The sequence below is a fragment of the Zalophus californianus genome, chromosome 10 (assembly GCF_009762305.2).
Source record: "Zalophus californianus isolate mZalCal1 chromosome 10, mZalCal1.pri.v2, whole genome shotgun sequence".
NCBI classification, from domain to species: Eukaryota; Metazoa; Chordata; class Mammalia; order Carnivora; family Otariidae; genus Zalophus; species Zalophus californianus.
In genome coordinates, this window is record NC_045604.1 from 58851624 (window position 1) to 58875122 (window position 23499).

At 47.1% G+C, this 23499-nt stretch overlaps 2 protein-coding genes and 2 non-coding genes across 6 annotated transcripts in view; 1 reads left to right on the forward strand and 3 right to left on the reverse strand.

Moving 5' to 3' along the window:
• The window catches only part of MPZL1 (myelin protein zero like 1), a 59360-nt gene extending 53812 nt beyond the window's left edge, over positions 1-5548 (reverse strand). Inside the window, exon 1 of the mRNA XM_027610044.2 lies at positions 5323-5548. Within this exon, the coding sequence (XP_027465845.1) occupies positions 5323-5413 (91 nt within the window). The 5' untranslated portion in view covers positions 5414-5548. The remainder of the gene's footprint in view (positions 1-5322) is intronic.
• A 6513-nt stretch (positions 5549-12061) lies between these two features.
• TRNAP-AGG lies at positions 12062-12133 on the forward strand. The gene has a single exon. It is a non-coding gene; the product is annotated as a tRNA-Pro (tRNA).
• A 639-nt stretch (positions 12134-12772) lies between these two features.
• TRNAP-CGG lies at positions 12773-12844 on the reverse strand. The gene has a single exon. It is a non-coding gene; the product is annotated as a tRNA-Pro (tRNA).
• Positions 12845-17209: 4365 nt separating this feature from the next.
• Positions 17210-23499, reverse strand: part of RCSD1 (RCSD domain containing 1) — a 66185-nt gene continuing 59895 nt past the window's right edge. The window contains exon 7 of one of the 3 annotated variants that reach the window (XM_027613125.2): positions 17210-20322. In XM_027613125.2, the coding sequence (XP_027468926.1) occupies positions 20318-20322 (5 nt within the window). In that variant the 3' untranslated portion in view covers positions 17210-20317. The remainder of the gene's footprint in view (positions 20323-23499) is intronic. The other 2 variants (XM_027613124.2, XM_027613123.2) reach the window with 2 other exon arrangements.

Below are 23499 nucleotides of genomic sequence, written 5' to 3' on the forward strand. Positions count from 1 at the left end.
ATCAGCTGTAAGGACCAAGACCTGGAGCCATGATACTTGAGACCTCAGGAGATAGTTCTAGTTTTTCTAAAAATTAAATTCCCTTTGATGGAGCCTAAAGACCAAACTAATCTAGAATAAATTCTGTCAGAGCAAATCCTTTATTGTCTCATTTCAAATGATGCCAGTGTTCATAGAGAACAAGATTAAAATCTTTGCAAGGTTTAGGTACACGTGAGATGCATGTCTTACACAGAGAATTCAAATTCTCAGATAAAAGATACAACTTAAATAAAAACACCCTTGGGGCCCTGTAGAAGATTCTAATCATCCAGGAAAAATGTGACCATGGAATCACATAAATCAGCCTCAGTGGGAAGAGAAAGGAATGTGAGAAATATTTAACAGGTAGGCCAGCATTTTCTAGATGGAGGGCATGCAACAATATTTTTGAAAAACTGCATGTATCAAGTCTTTCCCAATCAAAGCACATTTTAAAAGCTCATTAGGAAAGATCAGCCATTAATGAAATCCCACAACGTATCCTTTGTAAGTTTAAAAAATATCTATTTTGTAATACAAATAAGTGTTCTATAGTTTTTTTAATTCTGCAAATTTTCATAACAGGTGAATCATATTTTAATAGGTGAATTATTTTCTTAAAAGTGGTGACTGTCAGGAATTTAATCTGTCCTTGTATTATTCATTTTCAGTATGGGCACCCTGTGTAGGATCCAGTCTCCCTGCTGTATCCCAGTAACTAAAAACAGCGCCAGGCACCCAGTAGGTGTTCATTTAGTGCCTTTGCTCTGTAAAAACACAAATTTTCATTTCACGTACTTTTCACATATATCTCTCTTTCACTTAAGATTTGTTTTTATTTCTTCTTTTGGCAGTCTCTGAGCCTAGTGACTATCCCTAGAGTTAGGGTAAAAACAAGTGGTAGAATTCTTTTTTTAAGGACTAAGTTTTGTTTTGTTTTTTTTTTTAGATTTTATTTATTTATTTATTAGAGAGAGAGAGAGAGAGAGAACGGGTGGGGAGAGGGACAGCCGGAGAGGGAGAAGCGGGCTCCCCTGGGATCATGACCTGAGCTGAAGGCAGATGCTAACAACTGAGCCACCCAGGCTTCCGCGGACTAAGTTTTGTTTTATTATCCTAACTAGTAAATAAGTAAAAGGCTGAGGGAATAGTAGTGAAATTTGTGGCCTTTTGACTGAAGAGGTAGTATCTCAAGTTTGAATTTTGTCAACAAGCATCAAATGAAAGTCCTACTGATAAAACACTTAAGGGCTACAACAAACATGATAAAATAATTTAAATATATAATAACCAGAAATTCCAAAACTACAGTGTTTATAGTAGTGGAAGAATGTGAATTCATTGCATACATTTCTAAAGAAATATGAAATGGCACTTAAAGAGTGAAAATAACCAGATAATACATAAAATCACACTTGGAAAAAATATTCCTGTTTTCAAGGAACATGTATTGGGTACCCACCATATACCAGGCTAAATCCTGTTTATTACAAACTACTAACTGTTCTCGAGACATACCTATGCCTCATTGCCCTTAAACAAACATTAGTGTCTATCATATCCACTGTGCTAAGCACTAGGAATATTTCTTTAATAAGTTTTTTTTTTTTAAGATTTTATCTATTTATTTGTCAGAGAGAGAGCGCACAAGCCAGGGGAGTGGCAGGCAGAGGGAGAAGCAGGCTCCCCGCTGAGCAGGGAGCCCGATGCCCGGCTCGATCCAAGACCCTGGGATCGTGACCTGAGCTGAAGGCAGAAGCTTAACCTGAGCCACGCAGGCGCCCCAGTGCTAGGAATATTTCTATAAACAAGACAAACACTATCTCTGTCCTGGATTCTCAGAGAGGAACAAAGAAAAACCAAGTAGTTAGAAATTACAACAAAGAAATAAACAAAGGACCAGGAAATGATAACGGGGAACTCCTCTGGATAGGGTGGTTGGAAAAAGGCCTCTGAAAAAGTGACATCTCTGCCCTCAATGATGAAAAGGAGACAACTATGGGCAGACCTGGGGAAAGAGCAGGAAGAGGCAGCAGGAATAGCAAGTGCAAAGGACCTGAGGTGGGAATGAATGTCAAAGAGCAAAAGATGGCAGTGTGGCTTGAATATAGTGAGCAAGGGTGCGTTATGGCACAAGCTGAAGTCAGAGAGGCAGAAAACTAGATCACACAGAGCACTGCAGGCCATGGGAAGAAGTCGGTATGTCATTCAGAGTGTAAGCCATTAAGGCTTTTAAACAAGAAAGCAAGATGATCTGAACATATTTTTATAAAAATCATTCTTGCATTTGGGTGAAGAATGGATTAAAAAGAGGCAGGATGGAGGAACGGGGAGACCAGTTGAGTGATTTTGACTAAAATGCTAAGAGTGGACTGCTGACAGAAACATGAATTCCAAACACACTCAGCAGATGGCAGATGAGGTTGGATGTGGGGCTTGATGAAGGACATACTTTTCACATTTATCTTTCACTTAAGATTTGTTGTCCCTGAAGGACAGGGAGGAATCGAGGGTGGATCCTAGACCTGGGTTGAGCAATTATATGAATGGTGGTACCATTTACTGAAGTGGGTGGTGCAAATTATTGAGATTTATTCTTCACATACTGTGTGCTCATTCCTCCTGATGGGGGACCAAAGACATGACAATTGCCAAATCCGATGAATCTTCATCGGATTTAATCTCCTCTTCTGACATTGTTAACCACTCCCTCTTAAAACTTCATTCCCTCTTGGTTTCTAAGACACCTTATTCTTCCAGTTCTTCACTTACTCATCAGACATCCTTCTCAGGTTCCATATACCCAAGGGCTCTGTCCCTGGCCCTCTGCTATTTCCTTCAATACACTCTCTGTTGGTGACCTCATCCAAGCAATCCATAACTTTAACTATCTACATGATGCCTTCCAAACCTGTATCTCCAACCAGAACTTTCTCATCTCCAGAACCATCCATCCAACTGTCTTCTGCCCACTTCTATTAGGATGTCTCAGCTGCATCTGAAACTCAACATACCCAAAAGTGACTTCATCATCACTGCTCCCTCAATCCCACATTCATCTGTGCAAAGCCCCACTTGCCAAAAATGGGCCCAGCTTCCCAAACCCCAGACCTTAGGATCATCTTTCACTCCTCTTTCAAGTCCACAGCAAATCAATTTGCAAGCCCTATCAAATTTACTTCCTAACTAGCTCACAAGTGTGTCCTCTCTTCATATCTCACTGCTTTAATTCAGCTCTTCATCTTCCTCTGGATTATTACAATAGCCCTCTGGTTTCTTCAATCTCACATCACTCCGACCCATTCTTCACGTCTCCAGAGAGAAAGAAATCCTTCACCAGCTTCCCACAGGATAAAAATCCAGTCTTACAAATGGCAAATGAGGTCCTTTGTGAGTTAATGCCTCTGGCTGGCTCTCCTGCCTCAAGTGCCCCCCATCTCTCTCCCACCATACACTCCTACCTCCCACACCAACCTACCAATGCATCTCTTCCTCCAGTGGCCTGGACTCCAGTCTAAGATAATGGCCCTCCTTAGGGCTCTCAGGGCACCCCACTGTCAAAGAGAACTTCTCATATTACTTATCTCACTGTGCTTCTCCCTGTAAATTATGGGAGGGCAGGGACTGTCCTTCCTTAGGGTATTTTTGGTGCTTAATTCTTACAAGGTGTTTAATAAATGTTTGCTGAATAACTGTATCTGGATCAAATTCAGGAAGGTTTTCTATAAAAGTGGACTCCTATCCATGGACACTATCCATGACCAGGAAAAGACGACTTGGCAAGGAGAAACATTCGATGGTTTTCCAAAATTAAGCAGGAACATTACTGGCTGATTTTCACATACTAACATTCATCTTTCCTTACTGAAGAGCTGGGCACACCCAAGGTGTATGCAGCTATTATTCTGATGATCTTTTCATATTAATATCCACTAATACTTAGTTTTTCATTTCAGCTTTTAGTACCTTGAGTCTAATTAAGATCGCCCTCACCGCTTTGTCCTCAGTGGCAATGTCTGACCTCTTCTGTGTAATTATTCTGTCTGAAGCACACAAGATTTCTGATCAACCTCATTTTTAGGCTATTTCCTACCTGTTTACTTAAAACACAAATCTTGTCACCATTGCCAACAAACCCCCCCACACACACTTTTAACCTTTTTTTCCTCAAAGGAGACATTTACACAGCATCTGTCAACCTCCAGAGGATGAGGAGACTTTTACTTTTATATTATACGTCACCACCCTTGGAATCATTGGTTAAATGACAGCTTTCCTGGTTCCAAAGATTTCATGAAGGATTTTTCCATGAAAGAAATTACTGAATAAACTTGTATTCAGACACTGTGATGCAACTGACATTTTGTGAAACAAAAGAAACGAAAAAGTCGACGTGGTTTCTTAGGAGTTGGCCTTCTTTAGAACCATTACTTAACCATGTTCTGAGGCAGCAACAAGTCCTTTGCTTTGAACAACACAAAAAAGTCCTATGACCAACAACACTTCAGATGTCCATAAAACAACTCATCCAAGTGCAATAAATCGAGCCTGAGGTTTACCTTAAGTTGACCCATGAAATTTGGCAAGAAAAAAGGTCATTAAAAAAAAAAAAAAGGGAAAATGAGCTTTTTCATGTCCTGTGTCTTGTCAAACCGTGGTGACTCTGCCTGGCGTTATTACGGATTTGACCAAATTCCTTTAAGCCAGGTCATTTCAGTGGTATTCCCAGTCTTTGCCTCCTAACCCAGAAGTAATGTAAATGTCCCCGCGGTGGGTGCTCGGCCGACTGGAGAAGAGACCCAGGAGACTCCAGGGCTCCTCTCTCACGCAGGGTTCAAAAACGGATTGGAGGGCATTCGAAATGGAACTTACAAGGTAAAACAAGACATTCGTCTAAAACAAGGAAATAAACCAACAAAGAAAAGCCTGCAACCTTCCGCCACCTCCCAAAGGTGGAGAACGCCAGAACCCGGGGTTCCCCGAACCGGAATCCCAGGCGGGAGGGCCGGGGCGACCCCGGGTCGCACGCGGGGAAGGCGGGCGACCCCGCGCCAGCTAGAGGCAGCCGCCCGCCGGCCCTCGGCCCCCGCGGTCCCCCAGGAGGGAGCAAGGTGGGGAGCTCGCCCCTCCTCCTGCACACGCAGGGACCGGGAAGAAGGAAGCCTCGGCGCTCCCCACCCCCGCGGCTCCCGCGGCCCCGGAGCGCGCAGGCCGCGCCCCCTCCCCACCTCGGCGCCCGCCGCCCCGGCCCCCGGCCCCCGCCGCCCCGGCCCCCGCCGCCCCGGCTCCGGCATCACTCACACAGCCCGAGCGCCGCCGCCAGCACCGACCACAGCCAGCGCCTGCGGGCTGGGGCTGCGGGCACTGTCGCGGCTCCCGCGGGCGCTGCCATCGTCCTCCCGCCGCCGCCGCGCCCCGGGCCCCAGTCCCCCACTGCGCTCCGCTCGGCTCGCCGCAGGACCTCCGGCCTCGTCGCCGCCTGCGCCCGCGCCCGCTGGCACCTCCACGCCACGCTCCCCGCTCCCGGCCCCAGCCGCAACCCCCGCCCGGCGCCGGCCCCCGTGGTCCGCTCATTGGCCTGCCCCGCGTCCTCGGGAGGATGCCATTGGAGGACACCGACCGTCCATCAGCCCCTCTCGTCCGCAGGGCCCGCCCCCCCCCCCGGTCCCACCCAGGCTCCTGTTCCCGGCGCTGGAGGCCGGGGTCTCCGGAGGTGCTGGGCTCCCGCCGCCCGGCCCTCCGCCCGCCTGGGTGTCCGTGCGTGTCCCGCCCGCCGACCGCCTGCCGCCGTCTCCTCTGTCTCTCGGAGGTCCAGTCCCGCAGATCTCTTCACAGTCTCTCCTGGCCGCGGGTCTTTGCCGGGTCTGTGCTCGCCTCGGGGTCAGCCCTTCTAGGTTTCTCTGGGCCTCACCTACAGGAAAAAGCAGCACTCCATTTACAAAGGAAAAAAAAAAAGGGGGGGGGGACGATGGGATGATTCAGTCGGCCGCTTGGAACACATCTCCCGCCTTGCCCTTTGCAAGGCCTGTCTTTCGCTTCGACTGGGTAATTTATGTGTTGCAATTTGAGAAATCAGCTAGCTTAAAAAAGAAGTCTCCATCTTGCCCGAATCTCCTTTTAGGAGGCCTTCTTTCGGCTTAAGAAAGGCTGGAAACCGGGAACTCTTTCCTGCTACTTGGAACACAAATGAATGTGCTTTTAGTTTGTTTTGGTTTTGCAGACAGAATGTTCCTTGATTTGTCAATAAAAATTGGAATGGGGAAGTTCCTGAGCCTCAAGTGCCTTGGTTGACTCTGCTCAACTTGGTTCCCTTGGCCCGGAACAGTGTCTGCTGCTCACCGGTTGCCCCATAAATGCTGGTGAAAAGTGTTTGGGAGGGTCCTTATGAGAATACCCTACAAAAGGCACACCAGAAGGAGGGACAGGAGCATAACAAGATGAGAGTGAATGAAGAAAAGGAAGAATCTAGGTGGGCGGCCAAGAGAGTGAAGGAGGGAACAAAATGTGGACATTTAGGGCAAGAGGAGGGGAAGAGTATGGTGAGAAAACACAAATATAACCTCTCATTTCAGGGTTTTTGTCTAAAGTCAATTTAGACAAACTGATATTTTTGCTGTTTTAGCCTACTAGCCTTGTAAGCAAACTCATAATCATTAGCAGCAGTGAGAGAAAACTAAAAAAGCATGACAACCATTTTGCCCTATTTTTCTCTGCAAGATCCTTATGAAGTGTGTCTGGAATGTCACAGGTTGGATTGAATACAAATGCGTTAAGTGAGTAACTACTATGTGCTGTAGATGTAGAACACCTAGACTTGACTCTCAAGAAGCACATAGGCCTCCAGTGTAGACATTACAGGTACTAAATTTTTTTAAATGCTTGAAGAGAAGGAGAAACCCAAGGCCAACAGGGACATTGTTTCTCAAGGACACATGTCATGTTACAGGCATCTCTGACTGTGATATACCTCAACACACCTTCCTCTTCTGGGAACCAATGGTGCAAGAGGTGTGTGGGAAAGATGCAGAAAGGATGTAGCATGTGAGGTGGACTTTATTTTTTTTTAAGATTTTATTTATTTATTTGACAGAGAGAAAGACAGCGAGAGAGGGAACACAAGCAGGGGGAGTGGGAGAGGGAGAAACAGGCTTCCCGCGGAGCAGGAAGCTCAATGCGGGGGCTCGATCCCAGGACTCTGAGCCAAAAGCAGATGCTTGATGACTGAGCCACCCAGGCAGACTTTAGAGGATGAATAAAGGTTCACTGAGAAGGTGTAGGAGAGCAAACTCAGAAACGGGAAAGCAGTACCAGGTGCAAGAAATAGTGGGTAAATCTTCTGTGGTTTGGAACTTCAGAGGAGTTAGGGAAGGAGAATGCTGGTAGTCTTTTGAAGAGCCTTGGGTTGTCCATCCTGTGGCCACTAGGGAGAGGTAAAAGGGGAATGACAAATTCAGGTCTGTGTTTTAAAAGGTTGACCACAGCAGACAAGGTGAATGAGAAAAGAATCCAGGGTGCCTGGGTGGCTCAATTGGTTAAGTGTCTGCCTTGGGCTCAGGTCTTGATCCCAGGGTCCTGGGATGGAGCTCAGCAGGGAGTCTGCTTCCCCCTCTTCCCCCACGCCCCTACCCCCGGCTCATGCTCATGCGTGTGTGTGCTCTCTCTCTCTCTCAAATAAATAACTAAAATCTTAAAAAAAGAGAGAAAAAAGAATCCAGAAAGACAGATATGACCTCCAGTTTCTAGCCTGAGTGGAGAATAATGCTACCGGTCGACCAAAACGAAAAACCAAGGAAGAGAACCTGGTCTTCGAGGACGGCTAACAAGCTGGGCCTTGGACATAGCTTAAGATGCTGACCGATGTCAGGGAAACTGCAGAAGGGCTCCTTGGAATCTGAGGCTGCCGTGGCAGCAAGGTGTTCCACAAGAAACATCGGGCCATCAGTCTCAAGTCAATAGAACGTCCTTCCCTTCAAATATGTGATGTAAAGGAAAAATGACTTCCCTTGGAAGGGTCAGAGGGCTTGGTCTATCTGAGCACTAGCTGCTGTCAGGCCTCCCTAGGGACTCCTGGGTGACAGCAGATGTGGCCACTCCCAGACTGAGTACACCAGCCCCCCTTTCCTCCCTAGCTTCAAATCCCGGCCAGCTTCTCTCCCTGCTTCGCTTGGGATCTTCTCCTGTCCCCCAAAGCCTGTGTGCACCCCCTCAGGGAGGAAGACCTGTCCAGAGAGAACAAACAAGAACACCTGGACTCTGAGGTGTTTTGCAGGGGGCTGGACTTTCCATGGATATTTCCACAACTTCCACAACCGCCAGAGTGGACAGAATGAATTTCCCATTTACTCTCTTTTCAGAGCCTTTCATTGGCTCCTTATTGCCCTTAGCATGACGTCCAAACCCTTTGACTGGCATGCACATCCCTGCAGACTGCTTTTGTGAGCGCCTGCCTGGGGCCTTTCACCCCACATTCCAGCCATGCAACCCAAACCTGCCTTCAGTTCCAACGCAGGCCCTCTCGAGCCTGCAGGGCTGTGTTCCCATGGCTTCCTCGGGCCTTAGGCCTCCCCCTCTGCCCCTTGACAGTCAAGAGTTTATCTTCCCATCTTTCAGAACATGACTTGAGGGTGAATTCCTCTAAAAAGGTTTCCTGTAGTCTCCAATATCTCCCTACACTGCCCTGTGTAGACTTGACCATTGTCACCTGGTACAGCTCTGTACTCATTCAGATATCTAACGATTTTAAAACCTAAAATGGGACTCATGTCTCAAGGTCTTTGCGAACACAGTTGAGAGTAGTGTATTAGGTGGTAAGTTCTCGATACAGGTTACTATTATCATATCAGCCCACTTGCTTGCTATTATCCACTTACTTGTCTGTCTCCCATATAAAATGGTCCCCTCAAGGGACACAAGGGACTTTTTTTCCTAGCCTAAGACAGAGCCTGGCGCAGAGTCATCCTGGTCTCCTGTTAACCTCACACTTAGCTGCACTGTCCTCATTGCTGTTTCTGGAACATTTCAGGTACACCCATGTCTCCCGGTGTTTGCACTGGCCGCCCCCTCCTACCCAGTTGGTTCTTCCAGATATGCACATGACTCACACCTTGTTCCTCTTCCAGCTTTTGCTCGCATGTTATCTTCTCAAAGAGGCCCATCCTTACCACCCTGTTCAAATCACACACCCTCCCTATACAATTTCTTTCTTCATTATATTTATGGTCTGTTTCCTGTCACTAGAATGTCTGCTCCACCCGGGCAGGTGCTGTTTCTGTTTTGTTCACGAATATACTCAGCACCTCGCACACCGCAGATGCTCAATACATTTTTGCTGGGGGAAGAGATGAATGAATGTTTATTAAATTAATCTAGAGAAGTTACAAAAAAAACCCCAAAAAACATCATGCAAGGTTGTAGTTTCTAACCCTGCTGTGGAGAGTAAATGGGAAAACAAGCCAAAAACCCCCTTGGATTCCAGTCATTATTGTTAGTCCGAGGTCCTCACGCAGACCTCCTTCTCTTCACGTATCCCTTTCTTCCTCCTGGAAACTCCCCTTTTCCAGCGCATGCAGTTCAGACAATACAATCAGAATCAACTGAAGACTTCCAATCAGGTCAGAAGGGTCCTTTGAATGGACGGCTGCCTCTGAAAAGAAGGGGCTCCTTGGGGAGAATTTTCCCCACAGAATCAATAATAAGAAAAAAAATCACGTGCAGAGGCCTTCTGATAATAGTTACTGACACACAGGCCCATTGGCCTCACAGACTTCCTTTTTCACGCAGCGCACAATAAACGCAGTAGTGAGGAGGGGTTTGCCTGGGGAACGTCTCAGGGCTTTATGTCTTCACTTAATAGAGATAAGATAAGGAGCGCTCAGGAGCATCTACTGCTGGCAAATATATAAGGGCAGAATTTTCTAGAGCTGGAATTAACGGGACAAAGTAGGAAGAGGGTGAAATTTTCAAAATTTCAAGCAGATCTTTGTGATTGTGGTGGGATCCTGCCCCCCTCCTGTATTCTCACGGGCATTCCTTCCTTGCTTGTCTTTTTTAAGATCTGTTGCCACAGGAATTGGAACACTGATCTGTGGGTAGTGATTGCAAGAGGTTCCTGGAACACCGAGAATTTGACTATTAATGAATAAATATCAGACGGAGTAAAAAATGAATCCCAGGCCATCCTGAAAAAGATTTGCCTGAAGCGAAATCAATTTCATTAATATTTCTGTTGACAGCATGGCTTAATTCAGGAGAAGGGTTGCATTTTTTTGCTAGCAAATATTGAAAATTTGAAGATTAGAGTACTAGTGTCTCCGGTGTTTCTGGGCACCAAACTGGGGGAACAAGAATAATAGGGGTCCTTAGGTGTTGTCAGTAAAAGTAGATGTCACCAGGCTTTTTCATTCGCTGTGACTTGGAGAAAATGTTCCTCAAGATCCTCTGTCCCCTTGTACACTGTGACAATCTGTGTACTACAAGGGAAGGATGTGCCCTGGAGGGGGTCACAGGCATTCCTTTACCAGGATAGAGATGTTTCTCCCTGTGAGTTAGGCAACTGATATCCTGAGTTTTGTTACTGTCAGTTTTTCCGCACCTTTGTGAGAGGCAAATGAGATACTGTAATGGAGCCTGAAGAGTAATAGACAAACTATTTTCCAATCAGTAGAGAGAAGTAGGAGTAAGAAAAAAAAAACCCTGAAAATGATAATAACTATAGTAAATTCAAGTGGGAAAGGAGAGCATAGTAACTGTAGGAGCTCAGGTTTTCAGAAATCTGAAGTGGTTACAGTATTTTACCTTACAAGTTATATTTTTTTAGTTTCCTCGTTCTCATGAGAAATATAAACTTCTTAAGTGTCTAGGGAACATTTTTTTCCAGTTAGGTTTTGATGAATGAAGCGAGCTGGCACCTAGAATTAATTAACATTTTAAAGGGTGTTCTTATTCTCCTTGCCTTGAGCCCTAAGAAGAACTCAAGACTCAGGTTAGGACAGTTTCAAACAAAACAAAGAAGGGTGGGGAATGTTAGAGACCCAGAACTATAATTTGCTAGTGTCAAACATTAGGAAGAAAGTTGGCAATTCAGTGTCTGGTACATAGTGCTTCTAATGTTTGTTGAATGAATGAGCAACCAGGCAAATGAATAAACTGATATGAGACAAAATAAGTGAATAGGTTCTATTTCGGATAGCCACCCTTCTATTTGTTGTTGTTATTTGTTGACAGTTCACACTTACTAGCTGTTCAAGTACCAAGATTTGTTTTGTTGAGAAACTTGAAACTAATTGCAGTCATTTATTGAGCACCAGCTTTGTTAGCATAAGCTTAAATACTAAGTATTTAAGAATTTAAAATGTAGTGAACAAGCCATGCGGTAAAGGTATTGGGACAATTGGACACCAATCATAATGAATTATACATTTGGTTGCCAGTTACACAGATTTCAGTGTTGTCCTCCAGTAAATTATGATTAGAGGAGACAAGACTGCAAGCCAATTATATATCACATACAGTTGATTTTAATATGTTAAAGGATCTTTCTCTGGGAAAGTTAGAGTTTGGGATTTATCCAAGAGGAAAGAGATTTTCCAGCTGAAGAGAACACTTTGAGTAAAAACACAGAGATGGGACTTCACAAGGCTGGCTGGCGTCTTGGGCACTAGGATAAAAAGTGTAGACAAGAAACCGACAATTTTACTATTATTGGAAAGCGCAACGTCCAGAACTCAGTAAAGAAGAGAGTCTGGAGTCTTCCTGCCACAGGGACTTTGCCACAGATACCCCGCAATTTATTAGCCACGAATATAAACAGAATTATGTCTTTTGAAATGGGAGGTAAGTATATTACAATGGTAATGAGACCGCTGTTTTCTTCTGTATCAGATTCTTAAAGATAAAAAGTAAAAATGAAAGAAGATAGAAAACCTATATAAAACACAAAAACAAGTGAAGGATATAAACACAATATACAAATAACCGCTTGGGGGCGCCGGACTAAGTAGTTCACCTTCCTTTAGCATGGCAGGAAGAGGAGAATTACACCGGCTCGTTGGTCTAGGGGTATGATTCTCGCTTAGGGTGCGAGAGGTCCCGGGTTCAAATCCCGGACGAGCCCTCGTTTTCTTACTAAAAATTCTGGTAATAAATACAGGTTGCTGCCAAACACAAAATTGAGACTTTTTGAACTTTTGCACACTGTACACCCAAATAGTATAAGAAGACAACGTAAAAACGTAGAAAGTTTGAAAATGTGATACCCTGAAAACGCTGTCCCCACCCCTGCTAGTTCCGGAGTCGCGCCGGTGTGCAAGTGACACAGAGTTCCGTTCGCGGTTGCCCGCAGGTGTGGTTTAAACGCTCCTCCCACCCACCCTCGGCCCGCGTCTGGCCGCAGGCCGGGTGTTGGGCGTCGCCAGGAGGACCGCGCGCGCCTCGTCCTGGACCGCTAGTCGCCGGCGCCCTGCCCACGTGCGGGGCTGTGATAGGGGGGTCAGGACTCCGCACGAGGCGCCCCTTGTTTCCCAGCGCGCGTGCTTTAAGGGTACAGCGGTTCTCACGCGCAGCTCTCCGACGCGCAGTGGCGGTATGGTACAAATTGATCCCATTCGATTTCTTGCTTCGCAAAACTGAGGGAATTAACAGTCAAGCTCAAGGGACCATAGTAGTTGGTTTCATATAAGCCTCTAAATGGGTTGTGTGAGAAAGAAGAAAAAAGGTTTTAAATTTAATAAAGTGTGGAGCGGAAGAAAAGCCTGGGCTCGTCCGGGATTTGAACCCGGGACCTCTCGCACCCGAAGCGAGAATCATACCCCTAGACCAACGAGCCACTCTCGGCAAAGCGGCTCCCGGTGCCTCCCTTCAGCCTCGCCCCGCCTCTCGCTGCGCTTCCCACCCAACCCGACCGGCGACTCTTCTTCCACTACCTGGACCGTGCACCCATCCAGGCATGGGCCTCGGAGGCCCTCTCGTCGCAGATTTTGCGGAGCCGGGCGGGTCGCACCACCCTGCGCCGGGGCCCATACTGCACCCAGCGGTGGCGGCCGGCTTGGGAGCGGGGCTGGGAGGGCGCCGCCGGGTGCCCGCCTCCGCCAGTGCTCGCTGGGCGCGAGGGGCCCCGTCGGGCTGGGCTGAGCGCACGAACGCGAGCCGCGGCTGAAGGCGGGCGGAGCGGGCGGGGAAGAAACCCCAGAGGAGGGTTAAAAGAGAACTTTCCCAACATTCATATGGGACCGTCCGCCCTTTTGAGGGCTTTGCAGGTACGGAGCTCATTGGGTATTCCTGACGTCCTGCTCCTAGGTGCTCCCCGCCTCCCTTTGCAGAGGGAACGCAGGCCCGGGACCTCAGGTAGCTCGCTTGGAGCCGTGGGCAGGGAAGGCCCCGGAAGGGGCGGCTAGTGGGCGGGGGCGACGGGGGTCCCGGCGGGGCGGGAGCGCGGAGGACCCCTGATGCGTGCGCCCCCTGCAGCCGACGGCAGGGGCCCCGCGCTGGTAGCGCGCCCCGCCTCCGCCCCGCCCCTGCCCCGCCCCGCCCCTGCCCCGCCCCCTCCGCCTGCGGCCCCGCCCGCGCCCCGCCCCCGCCCCCACCGAGGCCCGACTCCCCCAGGGCTGCGGGGGTCCTGGCTCCCGCATGGGGTTCCGGACCCCAAGCTTCCTTTTTCCGTGGAAGCTGTTCTCTGCAGCTGTCTGACAGTCCTCCGAGGGTCCAGTGGTGCTCTTGCCCCTCACCTTTGGGGAGCTCTCCGTTGCACCAGCTTCTCCGCTCTCCCCCGCCCCCTTCCTCCTGAGGCCCGCCGGCACCTGGGGTGTCTCTCAGTGACGGAAGGTCAGGACCGGAGCTCGCGCCCTGGGCGGGGGTGGAGGGTCTGGGGGCGGGGATACAAGTGAAAACACCTCAAATCAAAGAGCAAAAGCTGAAAAGCCAAATCTGGCCCGGTAGAGATCCCGGAGCCCTGCTGCTGCCTGGAGTAGGAGGACGTGGCTGAGGAGGGCAGCCTGTCCAAGCTAAGCCCTCTATTTGCTTTGATCGCATGTAAAACTTTAACGACACCCTCTCCTTGTCTGAGACCACCTTTCTTCCTCCTACTGAGCCAAGGTTTCAGAGCTAAAATATTGCTTTGAACTCACCCTTCTGTAGTTTGAGGATAGGTTCGGATGCTCCCAGCAGAGTCCTGAGCAATCCGCTTCGCCCTCTCCGTGAGACCATGGGCTCACTCTGCCCTGCCTGGGCTGAAGCCCGCTCCGTCCACTCGCCATGGTGCCATGAGAGATGACAAGGCTGGAGGCCTCGCCTACCTCTGCCGGTGTCCACTCTCAAATGTTGTTGAATTTCCCACACCTGCTTTCTTATCCCTTAAGTCGTTTGTAATGACTTCATCCTGTTCCATCAAGACAATAGGGCACGATATTCTTATTTTTCTGTAAGCTAGGTAAGTGGTGTCCATCGATGTAAATATTGCTTGATTGGCCCATCTGTGTGTATACTTTTTTCACGTTTTAGCTGATTTCCTGAGGTAATACGGTCAAAGGAGATGACCACTTTGACAACTTTTATGGCTCTTGATGCAATTTCATGCCAATGAGCTTAGTTTGGCTGGTTAGTAAGTAAGATGGAAATCGGCCTGGAAGAAGAGAACCTGAAAGAGGAGAACTTTGAAACTCATGCTTTAATATTTTAATTTTATTAAAGGGATCTGGAAGCATCAACGCTTTTGAGAATGGTGGGAATGTTAAAAGTACGACTGAAGATAATTTTGACTTGGAGTCAGATGCATGAAAAGAAGATGATGAAATTAGAGTAGGTCCATTAGGAGATGATTAGAATAACTCTGGGATGATGTCAGGGTGGATGCCTTGACACTGTGAATGGATTTAACAATCACTTTCATTCCTATTTCATAACTAAAATCAGTTGGCATGTTACTGAATTCAGACCCAATCTAGACCTGAGTGGTGCAGACTGTTCTGACCTGATGTGGTTAGTCTTTGGAAGTGAGAATACAATTCAGTCACACGGGTCGGCCTTTCAGGGGACCCTTCCTGCTGACTCGGCACCCGGGACTGGAGGGCTGTGTGCTGAGCCTTATTTGCTGCCCATGAGGTTAGGCTCTAAGTGACTTTTAGGCCACCATGGCTGTCATAACTGGCAGGTTTGCTTCACCACCGCAAGCCATGCCCTGATCCAAATGGAAACTTGAATCTGATTGAAGATGTGTGTCTTTTTCCAGACTCCAGTCCAATATCCTATAATAGCTTCAGCTCCTTTTTACTAACAACATTTCTACGTGGTTTCCCTCAATGATTCTTTTTCTGAGGTCTATCTCATGCCTTCCTCTGAATTTTGCAGCCCCTGAATCATCAGAAATGAATCTTTGGAGCTGCCTCAGTCCTTTCTTTTTTCTTTCAAAAGTTTTCACTTGATTTAAGTTTTGAGAGTGGCTGAAGTCCCAAGGTGATAGAAATCTAAGGCTGAGAGTGTGAAAAGGACCACTTTCTACTAGAATACCATTTCCACGAGGGGATCTTACTGTCCTTCCGTTTTATACAGACTTGGTCTTGCTCTGGATGTTATTGGCTGCATTAGAAGAGGACAAAAGTGTATCGTTTTCATGATCAGAAGTGTGATTGTTTATGAAGACACGCTCATGATAGTATGTTACAAAAAGGAAAGATGCACAGTAACATGTGGTGAGAGCTTAATTTTGTAACAAGCGAGAATTAAAACATATATATATGCAGATTGAAAAACTAAAAAATCCATAAAATCTTAATACTAGCTATTTCTCGGTAGTGGAATTATAAATATTTTTTTACTTAATTATTTTTCTTTTCCTCCACAATCTTCTAAAATAAAGATGTATTGCTTTTATAATAAAAAAAATAAGGATAATTAGCATCTTTAAATCACACTTTAAGAACTCTGTGCTTGGTAGAAGAAAAGACACAGAATCAGAGGCAATGCAAAGCAGGCCCTTTTGCTTTTTCAGCCCAGCTACTTCTGAAGGTCATCAGTAAGGCTGTTACCATCACTCCTGAGGGCTCAGGTGCAGCCATGATGGGGAAGTGCCTGGCACCATCCAGCACTCATGGGTTCCTTAGACAGTCCAATAGTAATGACTAGTGTCGGAGCTCCTACTATTTTTTTGAGTACCAACCATGTATAGTCATTCTAGAGTCTTGTGTTTGAATGCTGGTTAAAGTGCAATCCAGTCCACTCATTCTTTTAAAAAGAAGCAGTTGAGAAGTGTGATAACTGATATTACAGGTTTACCTAAATTCAAGTAATTTTCTCAAATTTTTATGTAAAACGACACCATGAAGGGCCAGAGTCATTACTTACAGGAGTAACCAGGGAGGACGCTTGCTCATTTTGGCCCCTTCCTTCTGCATCCTGTTTGCCTCCTAGCATCTCCCTGGCAATGCCAGGACCAGCATGTTAACAGCTCCCACAGAGAAGCCCACAACTTTCCAGGATTAGAAGGAGTAAGAAGTCTTTATGCTCTGGTTTTTGAGGTAGATGGTTTTTACCCTCGTGGCTCCCTTTTCACTGAGAGCATAAAACATACACATTGTCTCCTCCTCTGTGGAGTCTCAAAGAACCATAGTTTCCTGCCCCATTTGACCACAGTGGAGCCTCTCCAGAATTCCCACAGTTCCCCTGGGATTTGAGGGTAGAGCCAGAATAAAAGTCTTCTCAGCAACCATAGCCACTCTGGTCAGGACATCACTGGGCTGAGTGGGAACCTGGGTTGCCCCAAGCAAGATTGGGAAGTCAGAAAAGTGTGTCTCCTGCCCCTAGACTTTTCTATACTTTGCTCTTCTTTTTCAACCCCTCTGGGAAGGATTTCAAGAACAAACTCAACCCAAGGTGTGATGACAAAGGAAACTTAAAATATTACTTCTCTCAGGATATGCATTTTGATTGGGAAAGAAGACTGAAGTCAGTGGAAGAGTTGCTAATTATGACATTTCAGGCCTCTGGTATCGGATGAGGGAGGTGTTGGGCCCCAATCGATATTGAAAGTAATCTATTCCAGCCCTGACATCAGTGCAATCATTCATTACTTAACAACTATTTATTGAGCACCTATATTGCATGGGGCACTGTGCATAATGAAGAACAATACAGACATCAGCTATACCCTCATGGAGCCCCAGGTTAGCTCTGGATCAGCCATTTATTATTACATGAAATCATGAGACTGATATTCAGTGGTGGCTTATGAAAACGAATTCCACTTTATTTGAGTAGCACTTGCATTTTGCTCAGTGCTCTTGATATCTTCAGAAGCCACCTGGTCATACCTCATAAAGTAGCATTCTGCTCACATTATTTTTACCTGGTCCATAGAGCACAAAGTTGATTAGAACTTGTTGAGGGGTCAAACAAAATTTAATGTTTTAATAAACAATGGAATAGTAGTTTGGTATGTCTGGGCTTGCCCTCTTGGACACATGTGTTGTTGGTTTTTTTGTTTTTTTTCCAGCATAATTTCCTTTGGTAACAGCACCCCATTTGACACCCATTGTTCCCATTCAGAATCCTTGCAGACTGCACAGGATTGGCTTACCTAGCCCTTAGCTCCGGAGGTCACACAACCCAGGCCTGGCCAGTCTGACCTTCACAGCTCCTCGGTCATAAAGACTGGTTCAGGTATGAACCAGTGATCCACACAGCATTTATAGAAAACCTTTGCAGGATTTTTTTGCCAGTGTTATTGGAAAAGAATAAGCTCTTTCCATGGGTTTGCAGGCTGTGAAGAGCCTGCTTGGGAATATGGCCAACACAGAGGAAAGCAGAGACCAAGAACAAAGAGAGGTTTCTGATATTGCTTGAGTATTGTTTAGGTCTATCCACAGATTTTTAATTTATATTATTCCGTATATAGGGAGGGAGGGAGGGAGAGAGAGATATTCATAGATACAGTTTTCTGGTTTTCATCAGCCAGTTTCTTTCATTAGCAACTGAGGGTCCTCATTCATTCAACTGTGTTAAAACTGTTACACTCCCAGGAGTATCTAATCAAAAGAAGATGGTGAACAGGTTGCCTGTCTACTAATTTATCCCTTTATTTTTTGAGTGTCTAGTTGATTGGCAAACTGAGGTTTGTCTGGGGGGAGCTCAGGGAGGAGAATGGAGTTCTGAGGCCCCTGGGCTTCCTGTGGTCATCTGGCTACCTGTTTCCACATGCAGCTGAAATAGTATAACAGCCCCCTATTAAATATTGGCATCTCCCTTCATAGCTTCCAGGGTTTTTTTCCCCTTGCTCCCTTTTTGGAGAAAGGAAAGACACAGTATGAAATTCAATCCGGAAGACAGAGCTAAAGGAGGAATGACTCTGATTCTTGAGCCTTATAGCTGTGAAGAAATCAGTGTTTTCCTTCAAGCCTATTAGAGAAGCCTGAATGAAACCATCTGCGGCTGTAAACTGTCGTGCCTCCAGACGAAAAAATAGTTTCACCTTCACATCTACATCCCATGCTTTCTGGTCCATTCCTTTTTCAAGTAAAGGAAAGTGGCAGATACCCCTTTTTTGTCACACACGCTCACAATCATTAACACATTCACTAGACCCTGGCCTGGTCGTGTGTATAAACAACCCAAAGACATATGTAAATAAAATCATGTATTGTTTCAGGGGGTACACATCTCTGTGGATAGATGGATGGATGGATAGATGAAGGACAGATACAGATGGATGGATGGGTGGGTGGGTGGAGGGATGGATAGAGATGGATTATATTGACCTCAAAATAACTGAAACACACTTATCTCCAAAATTCTGCTAAAACATAAAACTTAAAATATCAGACTTGACTAATTTACAAGTTTTTAGAAGATGCATGTATTTAAAATTTGAAAAAATATATATCCCACGTATGAACACTATCCCGGAGTTCTAGGAAAACTGTAATGGGATGAGAACGCTGAGGTACCAGCAGTGACATAAGGCCTTTTTGTCCGGGAGACGACTTTCTGACGTCGGGGTAGGAAGTGGTCTAACAGACCTCCAGAGAAACAGCTGCTCCACCTGCCACAGCTGCACAATGAGACACTGAAATACGCAACTCTGGATAAGAACCAACCCTAAAGATTAAACATTTATTTGGATTAACATCTTTGCATCAAGAGGGGAGAGGAGCTTAGTCAAGGAATGGGTAGTCAGGCCCCTGTTCCTTGCAAAGCCCCTTGCATTTTCCACACACAACATTAAAGCCAGAGCTCCCCAGTGAGAACAGACTGAAGACCCAACCCACTCCTCCTGAGTCCGGAAAGGGAGTCTGGGCTTTGATTCAAGAGCAGCTTCCCAGGGAAGCTAGGAAGGATGTTTTCGTTATGTACCTTTCAAAACAGACACTCAAGCACCTCCCGGGAAACATCGACTCCGTGCTCAAGGATCTCCTTCTGAAAGTGCAAATTTCATCCTCGCAGGCTCCATCAGAGGCCAGGCATTGTTTAGGTATCCTTGCTCTGCTTTCAGGATGAGGAAGGGCCATGACACCTGGCATCTGCTTCTCCAGGAGATCTGCTCCTTGCCTCCACTGGACTGAGCCTGTCACCTCTCAGTGTACCAGCCGCTTGAAAACTCCTGGACAGGAAAGGTTCCTATTGCTGGAACAGATACATATTTTTTAATGTTGCAATAAGTATCTCTTCCAGGCCAAGGCTTTAGAAATTGGTTGGCCCGCTCCAATTTGGACAAAGCTGAGAGGCTGTCTCAAGGGTCTTGATACAATTTAAGGTCTTCTGTAACTTACGGGATTTATATTTTCAGCAACACGATTTTCTTTTGTTTCCTGCACCTGAAATTAGTTTTTACTTCCATCTGAGAATCATAAAAGCTTCAGAACATTAAAAAGGCTATCGCTTTACACAAAACAAAATATGAGAAGCTAAATTAGAATCCAGTTCCGAGGTCAGCCACAGGGACAGGTGGTTGTGGATAGGATCCAGGCCCCACAGGTTGACCAGTATCCCGGGGAGCTGTCGCCGCAGTAAATTGTTTTAAATAAGTTTTTTTTTCTTCTTTTTTAAACCAAGTCCATCAAGTGACACAAACTCAAGCTGATTAAAGCCTGCTGCCCTTGGACTGATCTTTGCGAGGGAACATTCGGCGTGGAGACGGGAAACAACGCAATCTATATCTTCGGGCTGCCTCCAGACCCTCCACGAATTCTGCTTCGGCGATGGCTTCATTTTTCTCTTTCTCTTGTTGCTTCTCCTTCAAAAGAGATGTCTGCAGCAGCCTCATCACTAGGCACAGTGAGCTCTTCTTCACATTTTAGTGTCCTTGACAGGGGTGTTATCCTGTGAACACAGGAGGAAAGGATGAGTTAGGAAGAGAATGGGGGAAATCCTGACACTCAACAGACCTCCTTGGTGATACCAGATCCAGCAAGAATTGTAACACTAGCAGTAGTAATGGTAATAATAATGCTGTGTGCTTGACGGAGGTTTCTACGAGCATCAAATCATGTATTCCTCACAAAAGCAAGACGAGTTAGGTACTTCTGTTAGCGCTGTTCTGCGGACGGGGCAATTAAGGCACAGAAAGGTCAAGTGACTTCCCCTAGGTCACACAGCTAGGAAGTAACAGAGTCAGGATTTAAAACCAGGGACCAGAGCTTGAGCCCTCAACTATTAGGTGACATTGCCTATTCCTTGATGCCTGGCTTCCCATGCCCTTCCTGCCCTAGCTTCTTACTTACTAACTCATTCCCACTCAATTTCATCTTCCTGTTATACTGCTCAAGAAACATCGGTGACATAACGGTGGAAAAAGAACACAAAGAATCAAAAATAGAAGGTGGATACTTTAGCAAAAGGACAGGAAAATAGCTATTTGTTCAACATTCAACCCAAAGTATGACTTTTAGCTCCTTCTGGGCTGGGGCTGCACCAGGCCTTACCACCTTGGGTTCTCTGGCTGGGAAACAGAGACATTTACGAATGCGTCCACAGCATCAGGTGGCATGTGCTCTGGGCCACCGGAACGTGCTGTACTGAGTGTGAGGAGGTACTTGAGTCACTGCGGGTGTTCCTCACCGGAGCAGTCGGGGAAGGCCTATGGAAGACAGAGACTTCCAGGCCGCAGTGAGGGCAATCTCAGTCGGGGGTGCGGGCATTTCTGGTGGAGGGGACAGCCCGACGGGTGGGACGATGCGTTGCACCTTATGGAATGGTGGGTCATGGAGGCTGGCTGGAGGCATGGGCCCCATGATGGGGGAGAGCGAAAGGCTGGGAGAAAGTTCAGCATGGAGAGGAGGGTGAACTCGATTCTCCAATGAGTGGTATCAAAGGGTTTGGGGTAGGAGAGTAGACGCTGAGACGCCATTTTCAGCAAGATGAATTTGGTGCTAACGTACAGGGTGGGTCTGGAGACCAGGAATTCCTTGAGGAGCGAGTCGTGATTGTAGAGATAAGGAAGGGGTCACAGCAGTGGAGACGGGGCAGGAGGGAAAGCGAAAGGTCCTCCCTGGCAAACCCCCTAAGACCTGGGGGCTGATTAGGCAGGGAGGTGGAAGAAACGTGAGCACCTCTTTAGCAGAAATGGGTGAGTATAACAAAGGAATGTGGGGTTTCAGTTGAATACAAGTGAAGAAACACAGCAAGTAGGACGAGTTTGGTTTTGAGTATGATTGACTGGCAGGTGTCCAAGCGCAGAGGTCGGTTGGTGTGTGGTTGGGACCTGGGCCAGCCTGGTGCTAAGCAATCAGGAGGGGCTCAGTGGCTGATGGTGAGGGCCAACCTTAGGGATCATTCACAAAATATGACGGCTGGCACGTGGTAGTTGGGGCCAGAGGAGACTGCCAGGGTGAAATGTGGCGGTTCTTCTTGAGGAGACAGGGAGGGAGGAAGGGAGGGGAGTTGGCGGGGCGGCCCACCAGACAGAGACTACGGTGGCAGGTGGCCTCAGGGGCAGGGCTGACACCTCACCGAGGTGAGAATGCTTACTCTTTGGTGGCAGGGAAGCAGGGAAGTGCTTGTGAGCTTCACATCAGAGAGAAGCGTGAGATCACAAGGAGAAACAAAGGAGGGAGACAGCACTGGGTGTGTGGGGGAGGGACAGACTCGGGGGATTTTTCTTTAGGACTGGAGAGAACTGAGCAAGGTCTATAGGCAGAAGGGGGTGAGCTAGTGCGGAGCTAGAAACTTGGAAGAGCACCTGGATGGATGGGAAATTCTTAGTGTGATCCCTCACTTAAAATGCAGACACACTCCACAAATGTCCTGTAAAAATGTCCAGAAAATGGCAGTTGGGGGAAGCCAGATCACAGCCGATGTGGGTTTGTCTTGTCAAGAAGGGACCTGTCCTCGGACTCGTACTTTGAGAGGACTAGGCTGCCCTTCCTTTCAGTCACATAGGAGGTGAGGTCATTTGCAGGGCCCGTGGGGATGAGGGAGGAGTGACTGAGGAAGGTAGGTGAAAACAGGCTGATAGAATGCAGTGAGCGAGTTTCCAGGCCGCGGGGGAAGATGGATGTGGCTCAGCCCCATTGGTGAGAGGTCATAAGGGGTCCGGGCTGCTTGGCAAAGAATGTGGAGTGAGAGTGGCTGAGCTTTGTGGATTGATTCAGAAAGACAGAGCAGGTCAGTGGGGAGGGCAGTTGGGTCCAGAAAAGCTAAGGGAGGGGGCTGAAGAGGGAAAGCGGGGGAGTGTGGCCCCAAGAGAAGTGAGAAGAGAAGGCCAAGAACTGAGGCTCAAGAGAAGGTGGTATCTCATCAGCTGAGGGAGAAAGAAATTTCAAATCAAATATTGAGAAATCAAGGAGAATGCCTTGGACGAACAATGGAACCAGGCGGTTAGGAAGTCAGGGGTTACTGTCAGTCCTACAAGGTCTTTTTTTTTTTTTTTAAAGATTTTATTTATTTATTTGAGAGAGAGAGAATGAGAGATAGAGAGCACGAGAAGGAAGAGGGTCAGAGGGAGAAGCAGACTCCCTGCTGAGCAGGGAGCCCGATGCGGGACTCGATCCTCAGACTCCAGGATCATGACCTGAGCCAAAGGCAGTCGCTTAACCAACTGAGCCACCCAGGCGCCCGGTCCTACAAGGTCTTGAATGTGATGTCAAACATCTTGAATGCCGTGGCTTGGGGAAGTTTATCTTTGGCATACCTGAGTGCCCTACACAGTACTGGAAACATAGTGAGTGCTGGAGAAACACTTGTTTGGTTTATTTACAGTATGGGAGCTGGATCCTCGTCAGTGCCCTCTCTCCAGAGATAAACAGAATCCCAAGTGTTGGGATGTGATATATCCAGCCTGTTCCGTGACTGAAATTCCCAGAATGGCTCATTCCTTAAGCACAAAACGTTGAAATACTCGTGAGGGGCTATGCACTAGGAGTTAACCCTTTCTAGCGCTTTCACACGGCTGATAACCTGGGGCCTCGTCCGGAGCCTTGCCCGGCTCTCTCTCTTGAAGAAGGGACGGCCCCATCCTCTGTGCTTCACGGAGCATAGCAATTTCCTGGGAAGAATTAC